We start from the raw sequence: 17,400 nt of genomic DNA, 5'->3' as shown, positions 1-17,400 counted from the left end.
CGGGCCCACAGGTTGAGGCAGGAAGTAGGGAGGAAGGCCATCAGGTGGTGGAACATGGCGAGTCAGACAACCCGGATGACTGGGCGTGTCCAATTGTGGAGGAACCTGCTCCGGAAGACTTTGCGACATGTGTCACATCTGCCAGGTGGAATTTCTTTTAGTTCTTGGTCTAGTTTTGTCTAATCTTATGTGTCCTCAAGATAATCTATTGGTTGGCTGGTTCAGTTAGGATAAACTGTTGTTTTTAGGGTGGTTTTTGATGTTGGTTTTGATCGGTTGGCTTCGTCAGGAAAACTGCGGGTTAAATTTGGCTATTTTTTGGACTTATTTTCTTTTGGACTGGTTTCCCCTTTGTTGGGGCAGTCTCAAACAACTTTCATGGCTACGTGTTGATTGAGGCCAGATCCCTTTTTGGCCAAGAAACTCCGTAACTACTTTTTGTATCATATTAATAGATTAACTTTACTTAGAAAAAAAAATTATCATAAAATATTTTTGATATATTTCTTAAATGTACATTAAATAATTTTATTTACAAAAAAAATCCACTGGGCAGCCACCTTGACCACATGACTTTCAACCTCCCCGAAAACTTGGCGCCACCTAAAACCCCGTGGCTCGCTTCATTGGGCCCAATAAGTCGCCTTCTTGTTGGCATTATACTCCACGTGAACCCCCGACCATAGTGTAACCAAAAGTAAATTCTTTCCTGATCTATATGTTTTCATTAATTTTTTAATTATAACATCACTTTCCCGTCACGTGTCTTCCTATCATTTTCACATTAACAACCACATCCCCACCTGTAAATTTTCAATAACTCAACACCCAATTACTAAGTAACACATTGCATGACGTGGTCGCCACATAACCATGGTAAATTTTAGGGGCCAATTATAGCCCAAAGGCGAAATTTGAGGGTTTTTACATTTTAAGAGGGTGAATTTTTTATTAAAAACCCTTTTCATATAATTAGCCCCAATTTTATTTAAAAAAATAATTAATTTTTTGATTTTAGGCCAAAATAAAAAAATGGGCGGATAAACTAATTGAACCTTCAATTGGCCCGATTCGCTAGTTTCTGGAAATCGTATTCCCTTAAAATCGCTGAATTTTGATATTTGCCCCTGGTTTGGGAGATTTAAATGATTTAATACCTTACATTGGGCGCAATTTTTTTAATACCATGGACCAACACCGCATGCCCAAAAACCATCTCTCATTTCACAATCAAAATATTTATAAATATTTTATTTGAATTTAATTTTATAATGTTTTTTAATTAAATCTAAAAGCAAAAATATTATAATTACTTTTAAGATATATCTAAATCCCTTATCACATTCAAATATATGAGATATAAATAATAGTTATAAATTAAGATCCATTTTACCATATAAGTTAGTCTAATAATTTTGTAACCATATTTAAACTTTATTAATAAGCACATAAAAATTTAATACTTATAATATAACAATTTTTTTAACCATGGATATCCACCCCCCTTTACCATGGACATTATTAAGTTGTGAACATGCTTTGTTACAATACCATGAGCCAATACCATGACTTATTAATACCACATGCCAAAAAACCATCTCTCATTTTACAATCAAAATATTTTATAGTTTGTTTTTTTTTTTTTTAATTTAATGTTATTACATTTTTGGTATGGAAAAGATATTGTAATGTCATGTTATGTTATCTAAACATTATGACTCAATCAAATTAAAAAAATTGATTAATTAATTAATTAAAAATTAAAATATTTTGACTCAATGAAATTACATAAAAATAGAAATTACATTAAAAAATAAAATTAATAATTATAATAATTAATAATTAAACAAACCTAGATCCATTTTAACTTTGGATCTATCTAGAGATTTGATAATTAATAACCCTATGTTAAAATGAAAAGTCTACATTATTATTTTATGTAAAAAATTTCGGTTATTATTTTTTTTAATCAATTTTTGTTGAGTAAAGGTAAATTTGAAATAAAAATAAAAATAACTCTTTGTAAAAATCAAAATTCTACATTATCATTTTTTTATTATATCAACAGATATTGTTTTGTCCATTAGTGGTTTTTGAGCTCAAGGTTTATAAGAACCCATGGTATTCATGTGGAATATAGTCTATTTAAAGGGGGGAATTATACCATCCTAAATCCATCTTCTCATTCTCCCTCTTTCTCTCTCTCTCCCTCAGTTTTGATTCACATTTCGCATTAGCCTTAACTGTCGATCTCTCAAGCTTAGAGAGGGATGGATCTTGGCTCGTGTATATCTAAAGAGAGGTATGCTATGAATTCCTAAAGTAGTATACTTGGATTTGCAAAATGTAAGATTTTTTTTACATAGGGATATCTTAAAGTAGTATACTTGGATTTGCAAAATGTAATAATTTTTTTTACATAGGGATATTGTTTACTTTTGATTATGGTCTTGCCTATTAAGTGCCCATATTCTAGTTTTGATGAGTTTTGATTATGGTTTTGACAAGGTGCAACATCTATGACCCTTTCCTATTAAGTGTCTATATTCTAGTTTTGATCAGGTGAAGCATCTATAACCCTTGTCTATTAAGTCCCCATATTCTAGCTATCATTTGGGAGTTTTTTTTATTGCATCCAAAGATGTTTTCGTGTTTTGTGAAGTTACCAGTGGTTTTTGAGCTCCAGGTTTATGAGAACCCATGGTATTTCCCATGATATTCATGTGGAATATAGTCTTTTTAAAGGGGGAATTAAACTAGCCTAGATCCATCTTCTCCCTCTTCCTCTTCCTATGCATCGAAACCATCAGTTTTGATTCTCATTTCCCACTCGCTAGGTTTTGATTCTCATAAACTAGCCTAGATCCATCTTCTCCCTCTTCCTCTGGGTATCCCTCGAAACCCTCGGTTTTGATTCTCATTTCCCACTCACTAGGTTTTGATTCTCATTTCCCATTCACCTTAACTAAGGATGGATCTAGGTTGGTGTGTATCAAAAGAGAGGTATATTGTGAATTCTTAAAGTAGTATACTCTGATTTGCAAAATGTAAGGTTTTTTTTACATAGGCATATAGTTTATTGGATTTGAAAAATGTAAGGTTTTTTTATATAGGGATATGGTTTACTTTTGATTATGGTTTTGATTAGGTGAAGCATCTATGACCCTTGCCTATTAAGTGCCCATATTCTACATATCACTTGGGAGGTTTGCATAGGTTGATCATGATCGTGAAACCCTATTCCAAAAAAAAGACATCTATCCACTTAATTAATCTTTTTTTTTTTCATTTTAAATTAAAATAAAAATCAATAATATGAAAAATATCAATTATAGGGCTGAAAAAAAAGCTAGAAGCACTAGTAGTTGTTGGGAGATTTCAAATTTTCTAATATCATGAGAAAAATGTTTTTTTGTTGCTTTATATTTTATAATTTGTGTACAGTAAAATATGGTATATTAACGACTTAATCACTTTCTAACTTAATGGTTAAATTTTTAAATTCATTTAAATTATAATTAATTAACTTGATATAAAAATTATTGATGAGACAATATTATATAAAGGGAAAGTGATTTGATAATTATAATTAAAGTTGTCCAAATTTGTGAGTGAATGATTATCTTCACTTTCAATTTTTGAATTGAGATATAATTAAATTTATAATGGTTTATTTGGTTTATTTATATAATCATCACTCAAACATGATATTTTCCCACGAGGAGGTCACTCACAAAACATAATAAAAAATATATATTATTTAATTCCAAAACTAAAGAGGTCATTTCAAGTTACAAGGGTTTGTCTAATTTATATATATATGAAAATTTACCATCATGCAATATAATATTATGTTGACTCTGTTAAATTAAAACATAAATTATTATTTTAATATGATAAGTATAATTATTATTTTATATGTGTCCTTAGAGGTATCCTAAAGTGTTGTTAGATTCTAGCTAGTTCATTTTTTATCATGTTAAGGAAACAATCATACTACCTAAGGTGACCATGTATATTCATTTTAAAATTTAAATATTTGGTTATAAATTTTGTCAATATAGACAATTTTAAAACTGAAATTCACTAAGCAAAATCATAACAACACTTATCTACTAATCTCTCTCAAAACTACATCTCTCCCTAGACTTTTGTAATTAATATACATTTAAAAAATAAATATTCAAAACTGAAAACTAAATCTCTCCTTAGTTTCAAATGTTATATAAAATCTTTTTTAATTAGTACATATTTAAAAACTAAATATTCAAAACTTATTTTTATTCACATCGAGCCAAGTTTTCCGTTGATGGTCAAAAATCCAAAACCCTAGTAGAAAAAAATATTCCTTGCCACATGATAGGCTTCTTTGCGCTCAGATTGCTGGGAGGATGATACTAAGATGTAAAACCTGGCAATTCAAAAAATACTGTAAGATAAAGAATAAATAAGTTAATTACATTATAAATTTTTTGAGTTGATTTGCAAGCCGCAACCCTCGGATTACCAAAACATTACTTAAATCATGATCAGGCTATTTACCTCTCACAAATAGTAAAATCTCATCTTCCTTCTTAGCTCTTGCGAACATATGTAGGGCTCTACATTTTAAGGATGTCGCTTTGAAATGTTGAGCATTTTTGCAAGGCAAAAACCTCTTCTTTGACTGATGCGAGGGGTTCTCACTTATTTTTGGCTAGGGCTTTGCGTTTTGGGGTTTCATCTTGATACATAAAATTCCAAGGGAGACACGGGCTTATTATCATTGTTTTTCTTGGCCGTAAGAGTTTTAAAGCTAATTTCTATTGCAAACCTTTATGCGCTATAACCTTTTGTGCAAATTTTCACCATGCAGATTTTATTAATATGTTCTTTTAGTATGTAATGTTGGATTTTTTATGCCTTTTAGTACTAAAAAAGTTTTTGGTTTGGGAATATTGTCAATACAGTTGGGGCATACTTGATGATAGACATGGCTATACCTGTACAATTTGTTACAACAAAAAAATGGGAGAATTCTATCTCCAATACTCATATTTGTTCATCTCCATCCAAAGATAGGTAGGATGAGTAAAAAACATTTCACAAAATCCATGCTCTAACATAGCTACTTGGCAACTATTTTACAAACTAATTATATAACAAGATACATAGATAGATCATTCCTAATTTTTCAATAGGCCTGAAAGGAAGTACCCAAACTCAACGAGAAAGGATTGTAATCCCAATGCTTTGTTCCATTTAAATTCTTGTTCTCGCATTTCTTTCCCAGATTTCCTCCCTCTCATGACTGCCATAGAGCTTAATGTTTGCTTAGCTACACTTGCATAAGTGAGAGTTCTAATGTCTACCTTTGTTACCCCTAGGCTGAGGGAACATATTCCCTCACTATCTCTAATCATTGTTCCTCCCATGGATTATTAATTTGTTGTTTCACCATTTTTCCCTTGTATTTTTTGTCAATTTTTCCATTTTTCACCTTTTTTATTTTTTGCACTTATCTTATTCATGTCAATTTTCTAAGGACTTATTGTGGCTCATTTCCCACTCCTCCCTCATATATTTATATTCCAATACATGAGAAATATATTTATATTCCATATGAGTAATATACATATTTCAATCCTCGAGGGATTGCTTAGAAAACAAGGCTCATAGTCATTACAAGAAATACTCATTATGAGTCCAACACATTGTCACATGTAGGATTTCTCCCTACCACCTGCGCTAAACCTAATTGACTTTCCATGAGAAATATCTTTATATTCCATATAAGGAATATACTTATAAGGAATATACTTGTTTTGGTTCTTGATGGATTGATTAGCAAGGCTTCAAGCCATTACAAGAAATACTCATTATGAACTTTGTTAGCCCTTTACAAAGCCTTTATTATTCAGTGAAATATTCACCAAGATCTTACAAGATTTTATAATCCAATGAAAGATTCGCCATGATTTTACAAGATAATATAATTTGGTGAGAGATTCGACAAAAAAATTATATATACATATTATATTATTGATAAAATCGCCTTCCATTTTTCCTATGTATCATCGGGATTCGCCCATGTATTATATATATAAATTTAGGGGGTTTCTTAAAATTTTCCCTGTTTCATACTTTGAAATATGAAGAGTCAAATGAGAGATTTAAATGTACCTATGGTAGAAATTTAAGACCTTGTTTCACTGTAATTTTGGAGATATGATCTGAGAGATTTAGTGTTCTTGAATTCTCTTGAAAAATGATTCAATAGGTTAACTTGGAATTTTTTCTATAACATTCTTAATAAGATGTTTTAGGCTGTGAAATATAGAGGAGATAGAGAAGAGATCTCTAAGTATCTATGGTAGAAGTTTCAGGACTAGATTTGCATTTGGATATTCAGCATGTTGTGCATGTTCGTTATTGGGAGAAGTGGACTTGGTGAAGGAATAAATAGCGAGTAGACTTGGTGAAGGCATAAGAAATTAATAAACCTAGTGAAGGAAGAAGAAACAAGTAAACTTGGTGAAAAATGAGTAACTAATAGACAATGTGAAGAAGCAAGTAGACTTAGTGAAGTAGGTTGATGCCTACAAATATTGGATGAGTTGGATGATAAAGTTATTCATTGTGAAATAAAAAAGAAATGTTGGATGAGTTGCAAAAAACCTATGACAGAGGTGTCATTGAAGAAATGAAAGATAAGAAGAATCTAAAGATGGATACTACATATGAAATAAGAGCAGAGAAGTCAACTTAGAAAGAAGAAGCTCTAACAAATTCAAAGAAAGAAAAAAAATCAAATCTTGTTATTGTTCCAGTAATAAATTAGATGCATGAGGAGTGAAATATATCTCAAGAGGATCTGGAAAATTCAAAGATATGCTATCATCCATGTGTATTAAGTATGGTAGAATAGGCCATTATGATTCTAAATATCCATATACAAAATTGGAATATCATGATGATGAAGAAGATATCCTAGCCATGAATGTTCAAGTTGTTGATCATAAAAATGAAGAGTCATACTTAGACGAATAATTTTAAAGTGAGAAGATGAAAAAAAAGTGCAATCCATAGGTAAGCTAGTATTCTATCATAATTGTATAAGAATAGTTCATATTTCTTTTACATGTCCACATGTAATTTTTGAAAATAATAGCGATAAAGAAGAGCATGAAGATAAGAGAAAATATTATGTGTGAAAAGGAAATATGTGGCCCATACTAAAGAAAGTAATAGATATGAATCTAATAATAAAAAAAAAGTAATTCCTATTGAGTAATAGAAATAAGACTTGGATGAAGAAAATGTTGATGGGAAGGTATATTTTGAGGGAGAACTTATTAGTGCCTTAAAAGAAACAAGAAGACTCAAAAGAAAGAATAAATCTCTTAAATATATATTACAGAAATATGAAAGAAAGATTATCATTCTAATGAATTAGGGTATTTTTGAGGTCTAAAATGGGCCTCCTAAGGAAATTATAAAATAATAGTGGAGATAATAAAATAATATTAGTCTGAAACCATATAAAAAAACCAACATGACTTGTTTAATGCCATGTTTCAGGAGCATTCAGGAACACAAACCTCCTCAGTTCATATCTCCAAAATTATAGTGAAATAAAGTATGAAATTTCTTTCAAAATTACCTTGATATCTCTTCTTTTTCTCCACCATATTTCAAAGTCCAAGACATAATAGGAAGGAAGATATAATGAAAATAGGAGCATTCAAGACGCATAACTTCCTTTGACCATATATTTGAAATTATAGTCAACAAAGCTCTGAAATTTTATCTAGAGGTACATGAAGAGATTCTATCTATATCCTCCAACTTTCACATTCATAAATATCCTCGAAGAAAAAATATAGTGAAAATACCAAGCTAACTTGTTTGAAGAACATTTTAGGAGCACCAGGAGGCCTAACTTCTTTAGAGCATATTTATGAAATTATATCAAGCCAAGGTCTCAAATTTTAACAATAGGTACATGACTATCTTTTATTTATATCTTCCAAGTTTCAAGTTCCAAAAATTCCCATAATAAAAGTTATAAAAAAATACCAAGATGGCTTATTCACCCCATAAATCACATTTTTGTTTTCACCTTTAGACTCAAAGAATCACCCCAAAAATTATTCCTCATCTCTTCTTTCTTGGATTATATACAAATTAATTCATATCCCATTTATTTGTAGTGTTTGTACATTCACCTATGGGGCTAACTTGTAAAATTCGTTGGGTCAGTCTGCTTGTACTTTGGATGGGTTATCCTGATGAAATATTTATATCTCCTCATTCATATGGAGTTAGAGGGAGTGAAATATACCATTGGGAAGGTCTCTGGATAATCTTTCTAACCATATATCTTATCGTCTCATTTTATCTATAAAATTAGAGTAAAAAATCCTTCAAAGACAGGGTATCCAAATTGAGCATCAAAAGTCCAAAAAAAATGTTTCCAGCAATCTTCATTTTCCAATATTTATCGTGAACATATGTAGTATCACCATGTCTTTAACATCAATGACAACAATATTTCCAATAGATTTCACATGGGCCAAAACTGTAGTTTCACTACTAAGGCTCTAATAATAAGTTTGGGAAAACAATGTGTGTGTAACCCTCTTATTATATTCCCCCACATTCAACTCTTGAAAATGAGTATAACGTACCCCCTACTATCCCTAACCCTAAGTAAGGGTAGAAGGAGGTAGTTACTAAGTTGAACCAACCTCCAAAGTCTAGTTATGGAAATGGGTCTAAATTCTTTTGACCCTCTCAAAACTTAAAATGGATGACCATGTTGTGTTTGTCTCATTGGGACCTTTCCAATGATATAAAATTTTCCATAACTAGACTCCTGGATCAAAAGATATGACCATTCAAATATTATCCTATCAAATAGTGCCACATCATCTACCTGCCATGTGGCGCCCACATGTATATCCAAGTCAACCATCTCAGGGTCACATGGAAACGTTAACCAATTTTCCAACCCATTCATACCAGGTCACAAATTAATTCCCTTCTTATGGTCAACATGGACAACCCATAAAACATATATGTATATAATATTTGATCAAATGGATGCGAGTGCGAGCTCTCTATGACCACGTCACCCCAGGGACAAAATCCCAGTGGGTTCCAATACAATTCCCCATTGAAACTACCAAGGAACAACCCTCTGAGCTACATGGATCCCTCATGGCCCCTCCTCCATGTGCTCCATTTCCACTGGTTACCGTAGCAAGATTAGGGTTCCACGACTGCTGCCTCACCTTGTTGATTTAATCTCAGGAGATTCTTCTCAAGGATCCATCTTAAGGTTCTAGGGTGCCTATTGTGAAAGCACTGGGGTTATGTGGCAATCGCTTAGACTCACCCTTAACCTATATTAGACAAAAAAATTCATGCTATAAGACATTTGTCTCCACTGAACAAGCCCTTTGTGCCTTGTCACCCCATGACTTAAATCCGGGGGGTTCTACCATGTCCTCCATTCGAAATCTACAGGGTCCAGGGTTCTAGGGTGACATCATACACCATCATGCCACGTGGCCTAAGTCCCACATAAGTCTTGAACCCCTAAAATTTTATTTCTTTCACATTATATGTGATTTGTGGGTCTTCGACCTTGTTGCATCAGTGCTTAAAATATTATCCCACCTGCCATGTTGTCCTGACATTTTGACCCCAGTGGGACTTGCCTAGCCTCCCATTGAATTCTTTGGGGTATCAAACCTTTGGGGCATGTGGACAATTATGCAATGCTCCACTCAGATCGATGAACCAAATACATTTTTACTTTGCTCTTAGTTATAGCATCTGAGTGCATGTTTCTATCAAGGCTTAATTCCTCCAAAATTTTAATGGATTACCACTTCACGCAAATACATGGGCTTACACCTACTTGGCTTTACACAACTCTTTACACCTATCCCTTCTAAGCTTAATACTCTTTCAAACCCCACTGGTCTGCGACATATACATGGAATGCATGTGGTGATTCCACCTTCACCGACCTCCCTCTATCTCTTTTGAGCTTCCCAAAGCCTTGACTCAGCTTGAAAATACATAGATATTTAGACCTATGCTTATGTATCAAAAAAACTATCCTTCTTTAACTCATGAGTAAATTTTGTCATGATAGCCAAGTCGTTTTTGTCTAAGAATCCATTAAATTAATAGATTTCTATGCATCTCTTTTATACACAACTGTGTAGACCAAGTTAGGGGCTCAGGATGAGCACAAGAGTAACCAACTCCTAAACATGTATCTAAGCAATTATTGATTATGTTTCTGGAAAATGATCATGGTATAGAGAACATGAGCAAGCACTAATATATCATCGTCTAGGGATCAAGCATCCCTCAACATTCATATGGTATTTAGCATCATTTATTCACATAGGAATCAAAATTTGTCAACATTATCATAAACATTAAAATAACACATTACCCCTTGCAAAACCTATAGCCTTCCTCACTTACAGAGTAGAAACATAACCTACTAACCATTCCTTTAATAGAGTAAACGAAATGCAGAGATTCACCCATCTCTTCAATATTTAGGCACACAGACCATATTTCTAAATCCAGGACTCATGAGACTCAAACATTACTAACAGACACACCATATAATCTAGGATTAAGCTCAAATTCAACACAAGAATCTAAACCATTCCATATCCATTCTTTTTAAAAACCATGTTCATTTAGGTAGGAATTCCTCATTCCTTAGCATTACAAGCCATGATAAAACAATGCATTAAACAAGCACAAAGAAATAAGATATGAGAGTCATGATCATACACTTATCTTTAATAATTTGAGCTAGGCAATTGAGATTGGGACTTCAACTCTCCACTAACTGTCATACACAATGCAACCAAGTATTTCTTGTAGTAGTCACCCCCAAGCCAGATTCCAGAGCTTGAGGTTCAATGCTTAAGGGATCAAACCAAATCTTTTAGTTGAGACAGGGACCCTAGAGGACCACACACCTCCACCCACTGGTTGCTTCATATAGTCAATATCTCATAGGGAATCCATAGGTCCACCACCTCCAACCCTTAAATCAACAAGGGAATCCAGAGGCTATACCTCCACCCTCAATCAACAAGGGAATCCAAAGGCTTTTCATCCACCCTCAATTGGAAATGGAATCCAGAGGTTGTGCCTCCACCCTCAAAATAGCAAGGTAGTCTAGAGGTTGTGCCTCCACCCTCAAAACAACAAGGGAGTCTAGAGGTTGTTCCTCCACCCTCAAAACAACAAGGGGATCTAGAGGTTGTGCCTCCACCATCGAAACAACAAGGTAATCCAGAGGCTATTCCTCCACCCTCAAACCAACAAGGGAGTCTGGAGGCTGTGTCTCCACCCTCAAAGCAACAAGGTAATCCATAAGCAGTGCCTCCACCCTCAAAACAACAAGGGAATCTAGAGGATGTGCCTCCAAACTAAAAACATAAAGGGAGTCCAGAGGCTATGCCTCCACCCTCAAAGCAACAAGGGAGTCCAAAGCACATTGTGTAACCAATAAAAATAGACATATGGGGCTAAATAATTTCTCCTACCAGGAACCCAAGGAGTAGGTATCCACCTAAGATGTCAAGGGAATCCATAGAAAACCATCTCCACCCTTTAGTCTTACAGGGAATCTACAGACTACTGCCTCACCTATGAGCTATTATTCCACCTCTCAATGCTTAACCAAAGAATGTCTCTTCTCCTTGCGTTAAGACAACATCATAGAGTTACCATTTTCTCGTTCTCGCCCAAATGCTTTCTCCTGCCTTGTCTTTATTTTCTCTTCTCGTCTTAGAACTCACTCCCCCCAATGTGTGTGATTTCTCTCTTTCCAATAATCTTTGTTCTATAGTGCGCATTGTATGATCATCCTCCTTCCCATTACTTCGTTGCAACCATTTGTTGGTTGCATGGGTAGACAATATTGTCGCCCTTTCCTTCCCTTCCATGATGGTTCTATCCTATGTGGTTTTGGGGGATGTTGTGTGTCAACACTTCCTTCCACTCCACTTCATGTTGGTTGACTTATCTTTTCACCAACTGCCAATGCAACCCATCCCTTATTCAATTTTGTCCTTTCTGCCTTGTAGATTTATCCAAGGTAGGCATATTTCTATTGTCCTTTCCAACTCAGTTAATTTAGAAAATGGATCCCTTTAAGACACACTATCTAGCCTTCAATGGTTGTCATGAAACAAGTCAAACTACTTTTAAATCCCAAGTAACCTCCTTCCTCGAAATCTGGAATCCATGTCCCAATTTATCATTCCTTTTAATTATAAATCAAAATATATGAATTAATTACAATGAAGGGGAATTAGCTTGGGGTTGTCACAATGAGTAACTTCTATCCCTTGAAAAATATCCATCATAGATGAATTAACCCAACTTTGTGCTTCTATCTTACATAATTGGCTTCAAAAATGTCACCGCAACATGTCCAAAATCTCAATTGCTTTTATATGTATTTTAAATTCTAAGATCAAGTTGTATTATTCTTCATCTTTTCCAACATTAACCCTATTTTTCTCAGCAAATTCACATCAACATTCTCCTTTCTAAACTTGTACTTTAATTCAAAAACATAACATTGTAGAAAATATATCCATTTTACATGTCTTTGTTAATATTTGCTAATTGTTGATAGACTTCAATGCCCATTCCCATGATCTACGTGCAAAATGAACTTTCACACTATCAAGTATTTACTCTAATGGTTCAAAACATGCATATTATCATAAAATTCAAAACCATAAGTAGAATGCTTATGTCATATAATTGTGTGTGTGTGTGTGTGTTTGTGTATTCATGCTAAAAGGAGCTATTGACCTTTCTGGTTGAACATCATGCAAATAGGTACCAACATCACATCATAACCAACCCAAAACACTTAGATTAAACAATTTGAACATAGGTTCCTTAGTAATCCTCTATTTCAAAAGATCAAATATTTTATTTCTATGTATGCACACTCCATTGGAATCCTTGTAGCTTCTTAAAATCTAGTCATTAATTCATAGATTCTCCTAAATCTTGTGATGAAAATCTTATAAAAATTTTGATCCCATGAAAATTTGTGATCTTTGTGACATTGCGATTAGATGCGAGACATTCTAGTATCATATTTCTCTAAATTCATGTTCTCTTCATCTCCACATGTATAATGCTATATGATGTCATTGCCAAAAATAAATCTTATTCCACATCCTTTGAAACATCTATGACCTTTTGCTTAACCTCTTGGTGTATTATTTTTATTTCTTCCAATCATGCATACATCATCTATTGTGTGTAATTGTGACTTCTACTACAACCACCTACTCAACCAAAGTTTCTCTTATTTTCCTTGCATCCAAGATTTTCTTCTACATTTCACATTAATTAGTAGCCTTTCTCAATTGCATGCATGTTCTATAATCTATTTTCATATTGAATGACAAATTTTAACCATTCACATTGTTGAAACTCATTTTTCTTTGTCTTCATTAAACTCTACACTCTAATATAGTTTTTTTTGTAGAATTCCTTGATATACTCCTCTACGCATTGCTCTCTTGTCTCAAATTTTAAATTGCTTGAATGTTGTTTTATTTTAATATATAAGAAAACATCTCCTAAAGTTTCATGACATCTTATTCCAAATTCCAAATCTCCCTTTATCCTTTCAAGTTTTCTCCATGATGCATTAAATCCTTTAAAGATCTTCCATTATCTCATATTCAAGGTATCCCTCCATATCTTTTACACATTTAATAAGTGTCTTTACTTTTAAGACTTCACTATAAGTAATCTTGACATTTTCTCATTTTAAAAAAAAATTAATTATTTGTGTTGTAATGTATCCACATTTAACCTTCATTGCTTCTTCTTCTACTTCTAAGACAATGACATTAGCTTTATAATATTTGCATTTCCTTCTTCATAGTTATCATTTTTCCTTTCTCATTGTTTTTGCTAACCTCTCTTATTTAGGATAGCCACGAAAATCAAAACTAATAGGTCATTGTGTTCTATCCTTTCACTTCCTTAATTCTCTTTCCTAAGATTTCCAAACTTTTCCCGATATAATAAAGAAAGAATGGACTTGGTTGACCAATATCTAAAACCTTATAGAATTAGTTTAGTGGTTTGCAACAAATATTAGAATAAAGATACATTACATTAAATTATATATATATATATATATATAGTCATTCAAATCTAGATTATTGTACATAAAAATAAAATAATTAATATTCATTCTCATTAATAAAAATTGATATACCTATTTGTAATTTGATCTCTTAGTATTTTGTTTTTATCTCTACCAACTTTCATATTTAAAAACTGATTATAAACTTCTTACTAACTTATCCTAATAACAACCATCTCCATTATTCTTCTCACTAATTCACTATATTAACTTCTTTGAATTCTCCTTTCACCTCCTATCTCTTCATGTTCATCTTGTCCCTTCACCTTCCATTGCAACCGTTTAGCATCTATTAAACTCTTCCGCCGTTTTACTCAATTCCTTATATGTGCGAACATATATATTATAATATCTTTTATCATGTGTACTTATTTCATATACACCTTAACCATATTGGGCAGGTGAAACTTATATCACATGCTTATCATATTATTTTTTATGTTTTTATTTTTTTTTTTATAGATTATAGTAAATTGGTAATTTATTAGAGTAATTTTGACTAGATCAAGATCAAATATAGCGACTTTATTATAATATCAAAAATATATCTAATATCTTGTGAGCCAAAATACCAAAAATTTATGATTTAATAAGAATCAAGACTTCAAAAGGGTGGGGAAGCCTACTCCTTAAGTCTTATCACAACTAGTAAAAAATATTCCCTCGGAATATGAAACCAAATATCTCATATATACCTTGACCATAATTGAAATACACGACTTTCCCCTCGAAATTTGAAACCTAATATCTCATATATATACCTTAACCATAATTGAAAGGAGTTAGACCTAATATCTCATATATATACCTTAACCATAATTGAAAGGAGTCGTCTAACGAGGCAGACGAATTGTTCGGACAGCCAAAAGTGGGCAAAAAATTTTCAAAAAATCTTGTAGAGGTAGTGTTTGAATCATGTTTTTGATGGTGGAAATGGATTCAGCACCATCAAAAACCTCTAAAACACCTAAAATTTTGAAGTTTAACAACTATAACTTGGATTTATAAAAATCCTTAGTGAATTTTCTCTAAATATAACCGGAATTTCCATAACTTTCCAAACAACTCAACTACCCATAATTGAAATACCCCACTTTTATCGCACACTTTTTTACGTACACTTTTCTATGGTACGCATTCCTTTCGCACATTCTTTCCACTCCTATCAATGTTGAGCCATCTTTATCTAGATTTTCAATTCCAAGAGTATTTAACGATCTTGGTGTTGTCAATATAGTTACTCTCTTTGATTTTGAATTCCAAGAATATTTAACGATCTTTGGTGTTATCGATATGTGTTGCATTTACCTGCATGACATTCTTTGGTATCAAATTTCCTTAGATTATGTTGATTTGTCACGCTGATGATCATAAAGTCCAAAAACTGAAGATGATGACTCAATCCAACGTATGCAACTCCAAGGATCAGTTAGGGAAGAATTCTATGTTTTTCAACCGACTTAGTTTATAACCATGATACGAATTTAACTAACTTCATAGAATATACTTTTGAAAAAGTTAATAACTTCCCAGGACACTCCGTAACACAACTGACAAAAGTAAGTTCTTGCATCGAACACAGAAAACCAAACCTGAGTATTAACCAGAAGGAACAAACGCGGGTTTTCCCATCAAAATAGATTCGATGATATTATTGATTACAGATTATGGTCCAAAATACATGTTACCCTTGTGCGAAAATCGAAGCAGAAGAGAAACTAGGGTAAGCATATTCGGTCATTTACAATGAAAAATATTACAGGAGGACACGGGTTGATCTACATATTACAGAACGCCCTTTACAGTATGTGTTACAATGAAAAAAATTACAGGAGGAGACGGATTGATCTACATAACGCTGTTCTATCTTCAAGAGATCGTTGCAAGTCATGCTGCAACTCAATTAGGGAAGACCAAGAGTATTAATTTTCACAAATACATTTCAGCATGTTATTTGCAGAAATTAGACCGGAATCAACATACTAATCAAATTCAACCCACTCTTCGGTTGTCTCTTACAACTGAGGATCTTATTTCTTCTTCTGTTTTCTCGTGAGTTATTTTGAGAGGCACGCCTTCAGAGATATCGTCGGTGTCTTGGATGTGAGGGTTGTCGATGAGAATAAAGGGGGCGTTACATTTCTCGCTGATTGTCTGCAGAGTTTCTCCTTCCCCAACCATGTATATCTCCTCGCACGGCCGTTCCTCGACGATTGGCCTGGCTGTAGCAAGAGCCGTCATAAACAATATGGCAAACCAGAAGAAGAAATTCAAAGACAGCGATCGATTATTTGCAGCAGCTGCCATGATTGTTGGAAATATATACGTTGAGAGGAAGCAAAGAATATGCAGAAAAAAGAGGAAGAAAAAATTATAACTTCTTCAAACCAGTTGCAGAGAAAGAGGGGCAGCCATGAATATTTGTATGCAGATGAGAGGATGGGGTCATGTGCAATGTGAGGGCAAGAGATGGGTGCGTCGGGTGAGGGGATGACGATGGATGTCACGTCTGTCTTCTCCACACAATTTTGCAAAGAGTCGTCACGGGTTTTGCACTCTCACTGGTGGGAGCCATCACGGCTTTTTCTCTGGTTGATTCCTAGGAGTGGTTTTGCACTCTCACTGGTGGGAGCCATCACGGCTTTTTCTCTGGTTGATTCCTAGGAGTGGTTGTTCTGGAGGAGGAAACTGGGTAAACGTATGGGAGGGGATAAGGTGGAAGTTGAGTCGGTCTATTGTTACATGTGGGAGTCGTTAGACTTGGTAGCAGATCTGGAATATATATTTCCTTACCTTGGACTTTTGTAATTAAGCAGTTAGTTTACATGCATTTTCTGAGGGGTGTAATTGGAGTAAGAATTTTGATTGTGTTCTATGGACTTCCTCATTCATAGTTGGTCATTTAGAGCTTAGAGCTTTTCAATGTGGGGATTTCTTTTCCTAATTTGGTGACTAGTAGCATTCATTGTTGTTAATTTGTCATTTTCTTTTTCATTTATTTTTTTATTGAACTTATCTTTTCCTATTTATCCATTATTCATGTCTTTCTTTTTTCTTTATTCAACTTATTTTTTTTCTATTTATCAATTAATCAAGTCTTATGCAAAGTATTAACCGTATATTTTCGAGACCAAAAGGGGTCACAAAATTATCTATTTTCTCTACTAAAAGGGATCACAAAA

At 33.4% G+C, this 17,400-nt stretch overlaps 1 protein-coding gene across 1 annotated transcript; it reads right to left on the bottom strand.

Moving 5' to 3' along the window:
• Positions 1-15,937: 15,937 nt before the first annotated feature.
• Positions 15,938-16,739, bottom strand: LOC149219857 (uncharacterized). The gene is made up of 2 exons (XM_089382691.1): positions 16,238-16,739; positions 15,938-16,110 (listed from the first exon to the last, which is right to left on the bottom strand). Exons 1-2 carry the CDS (start codon positions 16,523-16,525, stop codon positions 16,045-16,047), a joined length of 354 nt encoding a protein of 117 aa, XP_089238817.1. The 5' UTR covers positions 16,526-16,739; the 3' UTR covers positions 15,938-16,044.
• Between the last annotated feature and the right edge of the window lie 661 nt (positions 16,740-17,400).

The sequence above is a fragment of the Pinus tabuliformis genome, chromosome Q (genome assembly GCF_031772625.1).
Source record: "Pinus tabuliformis cultivar Carrire ecotype Pingquan chromosome Q, CPIR1, whole genome shotgun sequence".
Taxonomy (NCBI): Eukaryota; Viridiplantae; Streptophyta; class Pinopsida; order Pinales; family Pinaceae; genus Pinus; species Pinus tabuliformis.
This window is presented reverse-complemented; position numbering and strand designations above follow the sequence as displayed.

Coding starts and splice junctions, on each gene's coding strand:
- LOC149219857 (XM_089382691.1), bottom strand. CDS start 16,525: ATGGCAGCTGCTGCAAATAATCGATCGCTGTCTTTGAATTTCTTCTTC. Junction 16,111..16,237: donor AAGAAATAAGATCCTCAGTT/GTAAGAGACAAC, acceptor ATTGAGTTGCAG/CATGACTTGCAACGATCTCT.